This window comes from Orycteropus afer, unplaced genomic scaffold (assembly GCF_000298275.1).
Source record: "Orycteropus afer afer isolate SDZICR_OR568_19922 unplaced genomic scaffold, OryAfe1.0 scaffold00208, whole genome shotgun sequence".
Classification (NCBI taxonomy): Eukaryota; Metazoa; Chordata; class Mammalia; order Tubulidentata; family Orycteropodidae; genus Orycteropus; species Orycteropus afer.
In genome coordinates this window covers 5603536-5615740 of record NW_006921795.1, presented here as the reverse complement: position 1 = coordinate 5615740, position 12205 = coordinate 5603536, and the positions used below count along the sequence as shown (strand labels likewise).

Sequence of the window (12205 nt, the reverse complement as noted above, 5' to 3'; positions counted from 1 at the left end):
GAGGACACATATTCTGACCTCCTCTAATCCTGCAAGAGGAAGACAGGATTACCAGCAGTAACCCAAGGCCTATTCCTGCCAGGCCAGACATGCTGCCTCCCTCCAGCCCTTTTTCTCCAGCCGTTCCTCCCAAAGCACCCACCACCTCTCTAGTGGGTTCGATAATTCGCTGCAGTGGCCACACAGAACTCACAGATTACAGGGTTTATTAGGGAAGCACCAGGCTACAACTCAAGTTCAGGAAGAACACTCAGTCTCTTTCCCAGCCCACCGTCCCTCAGCCAACAGTCTCGCACAGTCTCTTTCCCAGCAGTGCTGGTCCCATGGTGTTTCACTCAGCAATGCGTTTCTCTTGCGTCTCTTTCCCAGCAGCGCGTGTCTCAGGAGCCCATGTCTCTTTCAGCATCACGTCTTCCTCAACCAGCAGTCAGGGCGAGTTCTGCCTCCAGGAGGCCTCCTTTTGAGCCTGGAAGGGTGGTCAAACTAGCCAATCACAGCATCCATCAGAACTCTAAGCACGTGAGAGAGAATGGGAACCAGAACATTGTATTGTGCCATGCCCAACAGAAATAACCCAGGTGGATAGCTTCAGCAATCAGGAGCTCCTCAGTTGCCCATAGAAAATCCCACCTTGGAGTTTACAAAGACTTATGGGTAGAAAAGCCACACTAAGTAATTTACTACACCACAGATGGTGCCTAACATGCTGTTTTGAATGTGTGTTGCTCTCCAAGGTCCTGCCAGTAATCCAGTCTCCTGCATTGGGCTCACTACTACACCTCTTGTCAGTCTTCCGTTCCACAGTTTTGACCCATAATTTTTCCTATTCTGCTTACCGTGACAGATCAGCTACATTATAAAAACTGGTCTGTTCCTGTTTCATTTCATCAGACTTGACAGGACCAGTTTGAACCCCTTCATTAAAGGGCAAGTAGGAGTCGTCTGTAAGTCAGATGTTTGTAACTTCTGGGTATCCACATTTTAAGTAACTGTCAATGCAGCACCCCACTCCTGGTACCATATTCTGTTCTGGTTACCTAGTGCCACTCTGACAAGAATATACCACGAAAGTGATGGCCTTAACAAACAGGAGTTTATTCTTACAATTAGGAGGCTTTAAGTCCAAGTTCAAAGGGCCAGGCTCATTGTGTTAGATTGGGTTCTCTAGAGAAACACAAAAACCAGCAAAGTGTATATATATATTTAGAGAGAGAGAGAGAGAAATTTATCTTAGGAAAATGGCTCACAAGCGTATAGAAGCCGACAAGTCCAAGCCGAAAAGTCCAAGTCTCTGGAGGAGATGGGGCTTGCGGCCGCCTTGGCTTCCGCAAGCACAGGGGAGCTGAGAGATTCAAGCTGGCATGCAGTACACTGGTTGTTGACTCCAACAAAAGACGAATCCGAGATCTCCAGGCTGAGTGGTGGGCCGCTCACTCACGGAAGTCTGTAGTTCACACACCAGGGTTCCAATTCCTCAAGGAATGCGGCTCTTCCCAGAATGTCCTTGGATATCTTGGAAGCAGGCCACACCCCTAGGGAAACTCCCCTTGGGCAGACTGGCCACTCAGAACACAGTCATCTGATCCCATCATGGGAACAACCACACAGAACTGGGGTCCAGCCAAGTTGACACACAGCTCCAACTATCACACTCATGAAAGCCCCCCAGCCTTGGGCTTCAAATCTGCCTCCTGCTCCTGGCCCACTGAAGCTAGAGACTTCTTCACTCAGACAGCTGCTGGCTGCTGAGACTGACAAGCCCAAGGTTGAGAAGTAAAAAGGCACAGTTCTAATGTTACCAAACAATATGGCAGGCTATTAAGTCAAGTCCATTGAACGTCCCAACGTTGGCAGAGCATGGCAGGCTGCTGAACAACAACACAGCTACATGCAGCGTTCAAATGTGCCATAAGCTAGAGACCATTCCCAAAGCTGTTTCTTATATATGGAAAGCAGACTACATACCCAAAGCAGCTACTCAGCTGCTCCAATAGATTCCACCATGGAGTTAATTACCAATCTCACCATGGGGGATAATTATATTCAGCTGCCCAGCCACTCAACCAGGCCCAGTCAAATTGACATACAAACTTAACCATCACACTGCCTGTACTCAACATTTTGATCAAAGATTCCATAGAAGTATCCTGATCAAAAGGGGGGAAATACATACAGAACAGAATCTCAGTTTCTCATGGACTGTAGACTTTCTGGAGCCATAGAGAGTGGATCTACCTGTCCCCCTGAGTTAATCTTTAAACCTTAAATCAAGTATATCCCCTGAAGTTGTCTTAAAACCAAACAGTAGTTTAGGGGAATTAATAAAAGATGTTTCCTTTCAGCATTATGCTCTTTTAAGATCTATATGGGATCAAATTGACAGCATCAACTTGAAAGGTTAGATAGGAACCTTAGGGGACAGTGAGTTTATGTTAATGAGGGAGGAGCAACTGAGGAAAAGAACGTGAGAATGGCACAACTGGAAGAATGTAAACAGTGTCATTAAATTGTATGTGTAGTAACTGATGAATTGGTGTATGTTTTACTGTGTACATTCTCAAAATAAATAAAACATAGAAACATATAATTTTGTTACATACACTCTTGTGTAGTTATTTTTAAATGCTTGGTTTTTTAAGTTTTTCTTCCCTTTTGGCCAATCTTGGTTGTTTCTCCAAGCGGCAGCTTTGTGTTTGTGGAACATAGCATGAACAGGCATACCTTGGAAATATTACAGGTTTAGTTCCAGACCACCACAATAAAGTAAATATTGCATTAAAATGAGTCACACAAATTTTTTAGTTTCCTAGTTCATATAAAAGTTATGTTTGTACTGTACTGTAGTATGCAATAGAATTATGAAAAAATTCAAAATATTGTGAGAGTTACTAAAATGTGACATAGAGATATTAAGTGAGCATGTGCTATTGGAAAAATGGCATCAATAGACTTGCTCAACTCAATAGTTGCCAGAAATCTTCAATTTGTTTAAAAAAAAAAAAATACAGTATCTGTGAAGAACAGTAAAATGAGGTATACCTGTGGTGTTATTACCACCCCAGCATGTAAAGGCAAATGGGAGCAGACCAACTCCCATTGGTGCATCTGATTCATTAGGCAAAGTAAACTATTCCCCAGGACCAATAATTCATCCACATCACAAAATGCCCAGTCTTAGAATTATTCTTTTTGAGAGCTGTGCTTAATGAACATATCAAAGCAGCTCAAGTTCATTAAAATTAACCTGTAGAACTCCATAGTCTTGATGACTGTGAGAAGAGTTTATATGCTTTCTTTGAATTATCTTGGAGTAAGTTCTATCATCCTAGTTTTACAGATAAAGAAACTGAAACAATTAGAAGGTGGTAGAACCAGGATTTGAAGTTGGACAGTCTGACTTCAGAGCTTCTCCACATTCTTATGCTCAATTTCTTGAAAAATTAGAGGTTCCATAGTGTATCACAGGGTAGGAGTCATAGAAGTATAGATAAGGGAGTATTTTCTATATGATTCATTTGAGAAGCCAGTAATTTTTAAATTCTTGGCCTCTTCAGGAAAAAGACTTCAACTTGGTGGAGCACAGTAGCTGGTTGCCTCAGTGTGGGAAGTCCAATGTACTTCCGTTCAGGTGCTCAGGAATTTGGAGAACCAGGATGGTGGAAACTTGTTCACAACAAGCCCCCTACAATGAAACCTGAAGGAGAGAAGTTGTCTGCCTCTACTCTGAGAGTAAAAGGTACTGTTAGGAGAAGAGTCTACAAGGTACTAGCTAGACCAAAACCAAGCCCATGGAGTCCTCTGCTCTTCCCAGGCATAGCTCACTAGTGTCTCTGGACCCACTGTGCTTGACAGTTTTTTATTATGGCTCATTTTTTTGTTTGCTGTAGATAAACATTATATTATATTGCAAATATTACTATTATTATTATTATTTTGTAATGAAGTATCAGTTTTATAAACATCCTTAGGTATTTGAAAGATTATCTAATTTTGTTTTTAAACTTTTTATTATAGAGAATTTTAAACATTATAAAAGTGTACAGAATGATACAGTAAATTTCCAGGTACTTCTCATCCACGTCCATAGTAAACTCCTGGTGGGGGCATTTTATCAGGACCCCTGAGTACTTTCTCCATCTACTCCACCCCTGGATTACTTAGAATCAATCCCAGACATCAGCATTTCATTCTTTAATATTTCAGTATGTGTTTCTAAGAGATAAAGACTCTCCTTTCTTGTAATCTAACCATAATGCCGTTTCACACTTTTTAACTTCTTGGTATCTATATGATCGTTTTATCTAAAAAGTTTTTAATAAGCTTTGAAATTTTGAAAAAAATAATTGGGGAAAAAAAATCAAGTAATATTGAAGGAGTAAGTTTGAAAGTTCCATGTGCCCCTTGCAGCCTGCAGTTTCACTCCCAGAATAACCACTATTCTCTTGTGATGGCTTTTTAGAAATTATCTCTGCATATTTAAGCATATACATTTCGTATCAAAAATATAAATTGACTTATACTATAATACTTGTTCTCCATTTTCCCCCTGCTTCTCAGTATATCTTGGCCATCTTTCCCTAACAGTGCACATAGATATACTTTATCTTACTGCATTCTGTTGTATGGCTAAACTAAAACACCAAACTCACTGCCATCAAGTCAGATCCAACTTATAGCAACCCTTCCTTGGGTTTCCAAGGTGGTATCGCTACGGAAGTAGATTGCCCAACCTTCCTTACAAGGAGTGGCTGGTGGGTTTGAACTGCCAGCCTCCTGGTAAGCAGTCAAATGCCTTAGGCACTATGCCACCAGAGCTCCTGTTGTATGGCTATACAGTAATTTATCAAACCATTCCCCTACTGATAGACATTTTGGTTGTTTCTGGTTTTTGTTGTTATTTTAAACAATGCTACAGTTGTACGACTCAAATCAGTTGTACAGATTTGTGTATATGTGCATATATGTTGTGGTAAATTCCTTGAAACAGAATTGCTGTATCAAAGTACATATTCATTCAAAATTTTAATCTGTATTGCCAAATTCCCCCACAAAAATTTTAAGATTTATGCCCTACTAATGATACATGAAAATGCCTATTACTGAGCATTATCAAACTTCTATTTTTCCAGTAGATGAAAAATAATATTTAATTGTTTAAATTTGTGTGATAACTTTCTTTTCTGAAGAGTTACTTAAATCTTTTGGTTTAGGCTTTCATTGAACATTTTCTCTACATAGAACATAGAGTTCTAGGTTTACAGTAATAAATTAGCAAAAGAGAAATTAAATAATTATTTAAGGATTTAAATATTTATTCTTTTCTACCAGCCTCAAAACCAACTTTAGATCCCATCATTACTGTTGAGGGACTTAGGAAACGAGTGAGTCGGAATCCTGTGGAATCTGCCATGGAATTAAAAGAGAAAAGGTCTCGTACTCAAGAAGCAAAAGACATTAGAAGAGCTCAGAAGGAGGCAGCTGGCTTTCTTGATAGAAGCACTTCTTCAACCCCTGTCAAGTTCATCAGCCGTGGCCGCAGGACGGATGTGATTCTTGAAAAAGGAGAAGTGATTGACTTCTCGTCCTTGAGCTCATCTGATCGCACCCCCCTGACAAGCCCATCTCCTTCTCCTTCTCTGGATTTCTCTGCCCCTGGAACACCCGCCTCTCATTCAGCCACTCCTAGCTTACTCTCAGAAGCAGATCTCATTCCAGATGTGATGCCCCCACAAGCCTTGTTTCATGGTAAGGTTCACCTCTCTTGAATCCTTTGTTTTATGTACAGTTTTATGTAAATTTGTAGGATTTCCCCTGTGAGTGTGTGGGCTCAGCATTTCTTCTTTCCTATGTCTGATTTCTCTCTTTTGTGCTCTGTACAGATGATGATGAGATGGAAGGTGATGGAGTCATAGATCCAGGAATGGAGTACATTCCACCCCCTGCTGGGTCAGCGGCTTCTGGGACAGTGGTCGGAGGCAGAAAGAAGGTCAGAGCACCTGAACAGATAAAGCAAGAGGTAGAGAGTGAGGAGGAAAAACCCGACAGGATGGACATTGATAGTGAAGACACGGATTCCAATACATCTTTGCAAACAAGGACTCGAGAAAAGAGGAAGCCTCAATTGGAGAAGGATATAAAACCTAAAGGTCCCAAGTATACGCCTGTAAGCATCTATGAGGAAAAGCTGCTTCTGAAGAGGCTGGAAGCTTGTCCCAGTGCTGTTGCTATGACACCAGAAGCACGGAGACTGAAGCGTAAATTGATTGTCAGACAAGCAAAAAGGGATAGGGGATTACCACTTTTTGACTTAGATCAAGTTGTTAATGCTGCTCTTCTGTTAGTTGACGGGATTTATGGAGCCAAAGAAGGAGGTGTTTCTAGGGTTCCAGCTGGCCATGCCACATACAGAACAACCTGCCAGGACTTCAGAATCCTTGACCGATACCAGGTGAATGCCAGCACATGCTCTAAAACTCCAGTGGCAGGGGTGGAGGTGGGGCAGCCAGCACTGGGGACTGGATAGTTATGACATTCTGATGGAAAATCCTGACTGATTTTGGTATAGAGAAGAAAAGAGCAAGAGAGAAATAAGAAAACATTACTGGGCTTTTTCTTTTTTCAGTTGTTCATTATGAACACCCCTTAATACATCTGGAATTCCCCACCACACCCCTGAGGCATTCAAGACATAAGTGAGGGGATTCAAGACAGTCTGGAGGGTAGCTGTACATGGTTTGTGCCTTAACTTGATCAACAGATTTGTTGAGAATATACATTGTACTAGATACTGCTGAGGAGGATCTGAATATATATACCCATCTGTATAGTTAGGAGACAACATGTAGAAATAGCTGCCAAGTGATCAGTGTGTGTCAGTATTGCTCATAGGGGTTAGTGAAACCCAATTTGTGTAAGTTGCTCTTGGGAGCAATTAAATTCACTCAGAACTGCTAGAATATACAGCAGGAAGAGAGGTCTTATTTCCCTGTGTTTTTGCTACCTCCTGATAACTGGCCTTTGTTGTTGTTGTTAGGGGCCATCAAGTTGGTTCTGACTCATAATGACCCTATGTACAACAGAACAGAACAATGCCAACTTCTGTGCCATCCTCACAGTCATTACTATGTTTGAGTCCATTCTTAGAGTCACTATGTCAGTCCCTCTCTTTGAGGCTCTTCCTTTTCTTTTTTTGCTTACTTTCTGCCTGACCAAGTATGATGCCCTTTACCAGGGACTGATAACATGTCTAAAGTACACGAGATGAAGTCTTGACATCCTCACTTTTAAGGAGTATTCTGGCTGTACTTCTTCCAAGACAGATTTATTCATTCTTCTGGCAGTCCATGATATATTCAGTATTCTTGGCCAGCACCATAATTCAAATGCATCAATTCTTTGGTCTTTCTTATTTGTCACCCAGCTTTCACATGCATAGGAGGCATTTGAAAATACCATGGATTGAGTCAGGTGCACCTAAGTCCTCAAGGTGACATCTTTGCTTTTTAACACTTTAAATAGGTCTTTTGCAGCTGATTTGCCGAATGCTGTACATCATATGATTTCTTGATTGCTGCTTTCAAGAGGTGCTTGTGAAGAATGTGTACATAGTCTAAGAGGCTGCCATTTGAACAGAACAAGGGCATACTTGCATGGTTTAAAATCAGGAAAGGTGTGTGTCAGGGTTGTATCCTTTCACCATACTTATTCAGTTTGTATGCTGAGCAAATAATCTGAGAAGGTGGACTATTTGGAGAAGAACATGGCGTCAGGATTGAAGGAAGACTCACCAACAACCTGCAATACACAGATGACACAAACTTGCTTGCTGAAAGAAAAGAGGACTTAAAGCACTTACTGATGAAGATCAAAGACTACAGCCTTCAATGTGGATTACTATCAACATGAAACAAAAATCCTCACAACTGGACCAATAAACAACAACATGAGAAATGGAGAAAGATAAGATTGAAGTTGTCAGAGAGTACATTTACTTGGATCCACAGTCAACACCCATGGAAGCAGCAGTCAAGAAAGCAGATAGCGTTGCATTTGGCATATCTGCTGCAAAAGACTTCTTTAAAGTGTTAAAGAGCAAGGATATCACTTTGAAGACTAAGGTACAGCAGTCCCAAACCATGGTCTTTTCAGTAGCCTCATATGCACATAAAAGTTGGACAATGAATAAGGAAGACCAAGAAGAATTGATGCTTTTGAATTGTGGTGTTGGCAGAGAATACTGAAAATACCATGGACTGCCAGAAGAACAAACAAATATATCTTGGAAGAAGTGCAGCCATAATTCTCCTTAGAAGTCAGGATAGCCAGACTTGGTCTCACGTACTTTGGTCATGTTGTTAGAAGGCACCACTCCCTGGAAAAGGATATCATACTCAATAAAGCAGAGTCAGTGAAAAAGGGGAAGACCCCCAACGAGACGAATTGACAACAGTGGCTGCAGCCATGGGTTCAAGCGTAGCAAGGAATGTGAGGATGCTGCAGGACTGGGCAGTGTTTTGTTCTATTGTACGTAGGGTTGCTATGAGTTGGAACCAACTCGGCACCTAACAGCTGCTTCCATGAGCATTGATTGTGAATCCAAGTAAAATGAAATCTTTGGCTACTTCAGTCTTTTCTCCATTTGTCATGATGTTGCTTATTGGTCCAGTTGTGTGGATTTTGGTTTTCTCTATGTTAAGGTGTAATCCATATTAAAGGCTATATAGTGTTTGATCTACATCGGTAAGTGTTTCAAGTCCTCCACTTCAACCAACCAAGATTGTGTCATCTGTATATTGCAGACTGATGAGTCTTCCTCCAGTCCTGATGCCTCATTTTTCATATAGTCCAACTTCTTGGATTATTTGCTCAGCATACAGATTGACTAAGTATGGTGAAATGATACAACCCTGACATGCACCTTTCCTGATTTAAACTATGCAGTATCACCTTGTTCTGTTCAAACAACTGCTTCTTGGCCTATGTACAAGGTCCTCATGAACTGATGTTTAAGTTTTGTTAATCCAATAGGTGTAAAGTGAAATCTTTTTTTTATAAATTTCTATTTCTTTCATTAGAAATGAATTTAACCATTTCATTTTTCTTTTTTCCTTGTTTTTTCTTCATTGGTGAATTGTCTAATTGGATTCTTTGCACTTTTTTCTGTTTTTTCTTCTATGGAAGCTAGTAGTAGGATCTTTTTATTGCCAGTGTTCTGATATTATTCAATATTATACCATGTGTGAGGCTTTTTTCTTTTCATTTTCCTGTGCATTGGTTTGTGAGTCTGCAAAAAGCATGTGGAGGCAGCATCTTCTTACTTCCTCTAACTTCACAAGGGGGGAGAGAGAATCACCATCAGCAGCCCAATGCTTATTCCTGTGAGGCCAGGCATGCCATGACCCTCTAGCCTTTTTACCAACTCTGACACTAACTGTCCCTTCCATGGCATTCACTACTTCTCTGCTGGGTTTGAAAATTCATTGCAGTGGTCACACAGAACTCATAGACAGTACTCAAAATTATGGGGTTTATTAGGGAAGTAACAGGTTAGAATTCAGGTTCAGGTGTGTGCTTAGGACACAGTTTTTCAATCAGGACAGTCTCCCCTCTGCTGTGCCCTCAGGCATGACTCTCTGGCTGTTGGCCTTTTGGCCTGGCCTCTGCCCTGCTCAGGCAAGTGTTAGAAAGCTTTTAGTTCTGCTAATAGGTGCAGCTTGGTGCATCTACTCTGTCAGCAAGCCACCTACCCAAAGTTGCTCAGCTTTCTCACTCCATTGTCTGGTAAGCCCACTGTTTTGTCTCATGGCCTTTTGGTTCCACTGCCACCATGTCGCAGCTGGTTGTCTCAGCCAGTTGCCTCAGCTGGTCATCTCTCCCAGGAAGGTCCAGCACAGGAATCTTGGGTCCAGGATATGCCACACTCTGCCTTTGGCTCTTCTCTTTTCATGGCACTGAGATCCCCTCTTTTGCCTCTAGGAGGGCTCACTTTAAGCCTGGCAGAATGACAAAACTAACCAGTCCCAACATTAGAGTTTCATGCACCTTATTCGTATGGTCCTAGCCCGACAAGGATGCCATGCATCTTACTTACATTACTCCCAAGTTGTCCAGTCTCCTTGGTAGGCTATAAGCACCTTATATTTGCATAGTTCCACTCAGTAATCTCGTGGGAGTCATAAAAACCATGGCTAGAAAAGCCATTCCAAGAAATTCACTGCTCCACGGGATCCTTTCAATTTAGAAACTTTTCTTCTTGAGTTCTGGGAAGTCTTTATTTCCTATTCTATTTTTAGACTGGAAAAAAAAAAGCCCAAATCAGTTGCCATCAAGTTGATTCCAACTCCCGGCAACCCCATGTGTTTCAGAGTAGAACTGTGCTCCATAGGGTTTTCAATGGCTGTGATCTTGGGAATAGATTTCTAGGCCTTTTATGCATGGCACTCTGGTTAGATTTGAACTGCCAGCCTTTTGGTTAGTAGCTGAGTGCTTTTAAACACCCCTATAGATGAGGGATTAGCAGACTTTCAGTAGGCCATGTAGTAAATGTTTTTGACTTACAGGCCACATAATCTTTGTTAAAATTATTCAACTCTACTTTTGAAGTGTGAAAGCAGCCATAGACAATACATAATGAAGGGGTATTGCAATAAAACTTTACTTACTAAAATAATCTTATTAAAATGGCATGCTGAGGCATCTGACCTACTCTTTTAACTCCACCTTGGGGAAAGAGGAGCACCCAAAAGAGGATCCTATGAGGCAGAGATCAGACATGCCTCCACCCACCAACCTTTTTACCAATTCTAATACCACCCGTCCCTCCCACAGGACTCTACTTCTCTGTTGGGTTCAATAATTCATCACAGTGGCCACACAGAACTCACAGAAAATACAATTAGGGGTTTATTAGGGTAGTAACAGATTACAATCAGGACCATAATCAACTTAGAAATAATAGGAATAACTCAGAATACAGTTCCTAATCAGGACAGCTTCTTCTTGCCCTCTGCTGCCAGACCCTGTTAGGGGCCCTGTGTCCCTAGGCCTTGCTTTCAGGCCCTTCTGCCACCCGGCCCTCCTCAGGGCTTTCTCGGGCAAGTTTTACAACCCTTACGTAGCTCCATGGGTTGCAAGCCCCACCACAACCACGTCTTGCTCCAGTCTCCTCGTTGGTCCTGTCTCACACTTCTATCAGTTTTTCCACTGCTGCACCATCTATACCATCGTCTCTGGCTGTCCTCTGTATTACAACTTCCTTCTCTTCCTCCATGTCTCCCTTTAATCATGTGTGTGGTGTGTGGTGGCAAAACTGACCAATTCTTTCCTCAGAATTCCATATATCTTATTTGCATGGTTCCATCCCCACAAGGGTGCCATACACCTTATTTACATTATTAGCAAGTAGTGCCTAAGGCATTTGACTGCTAACCAGAAGGCTGGCACTTCAAACCCACCAGTCGCTCCTTGGAAGGAAGGTTAGGCAATTTACTTCCGTAGTGATACTGCCTCGGAAACCCAAGGAAGGGTCGCTGTGAGTCGGATCCGACTTGACAGCAGTGAGTTTGGTTTTTTGTTTTGGTATCCAATGACTTTGCTGGGCCAAAAGCACTACATTTGCATAATTCTACCCAGTCCTTTGGTGGGAGTTAAAAAGACTGGCTAGAAGTACCCCATTAAGTAGTTCACACAAGATAGGTACAAACCTTTGGCTGTAGTTGACTGACCTCTCTAGATGGATACTGTTAATTTTTTTTTTCTCCTTATTTTTTGTACTTCCCTGTGAAATATTAACTTACCTGCCTGCTTTGTGAGGAGCCAAGTGAGGAGGGGCCAGGAGTCTCCACTGATTCTTCTTGTTTTCAAGATGGTACTCCCACTTTTGCCTGTGTCTGGTACTGTTGTCTCTCTCGACCATCTTCAGAGGAAAAGGTCCCTTTCTGGATGTGGACAGTAAGGATATAATTGGACTCTTTAACCTCTTAAATAAAAGATTCTCAATCCACAGTCCTATATCCCACTCTCAACTTTAGTGGTCAATGATGTCTGATTACTGAGCTCCCGAGGCTCTGTTTTGTAAATCACCTTGTTCCTGTTGTTTCTTCACTGCTGGCTTCCTGTGAGGTCATTTGCCGGTTGTTCCTATACTTTTGCTGTTGTTCACCTGTGTTTGTACCTGTGGGTTTGTCTTTTATTTATTTATTTATTT

General features: G+C 41.7%; 1 protein-coding gene across 1 annotated transcript in view; it reads left to right on the top strand.

The window, feature by feature from the left end:
• KAT14 (lysine acetyltransferase 14) overlaps positions 1–12205 on the top strand; it is an 83863-nt gene that overhangs the window by 49824 nt on the left and 21834 nt on the right. Inside the window, exons 4-6 of the mRNA XM_007948211.1 lie at positions 3555–3736; positions 5329–5745; positions 5880–6448. Of these exons, the coding sequence (XP_007946402.1) occupies positions 3555–3736; positions 5329–5745; positions 5880–6448 (1168 nt within the window). The remainder of the gene's footprint in view (positions 1–3554; positions 3737–5328; positions 5746–5879; positions 6449–12205) is intronic.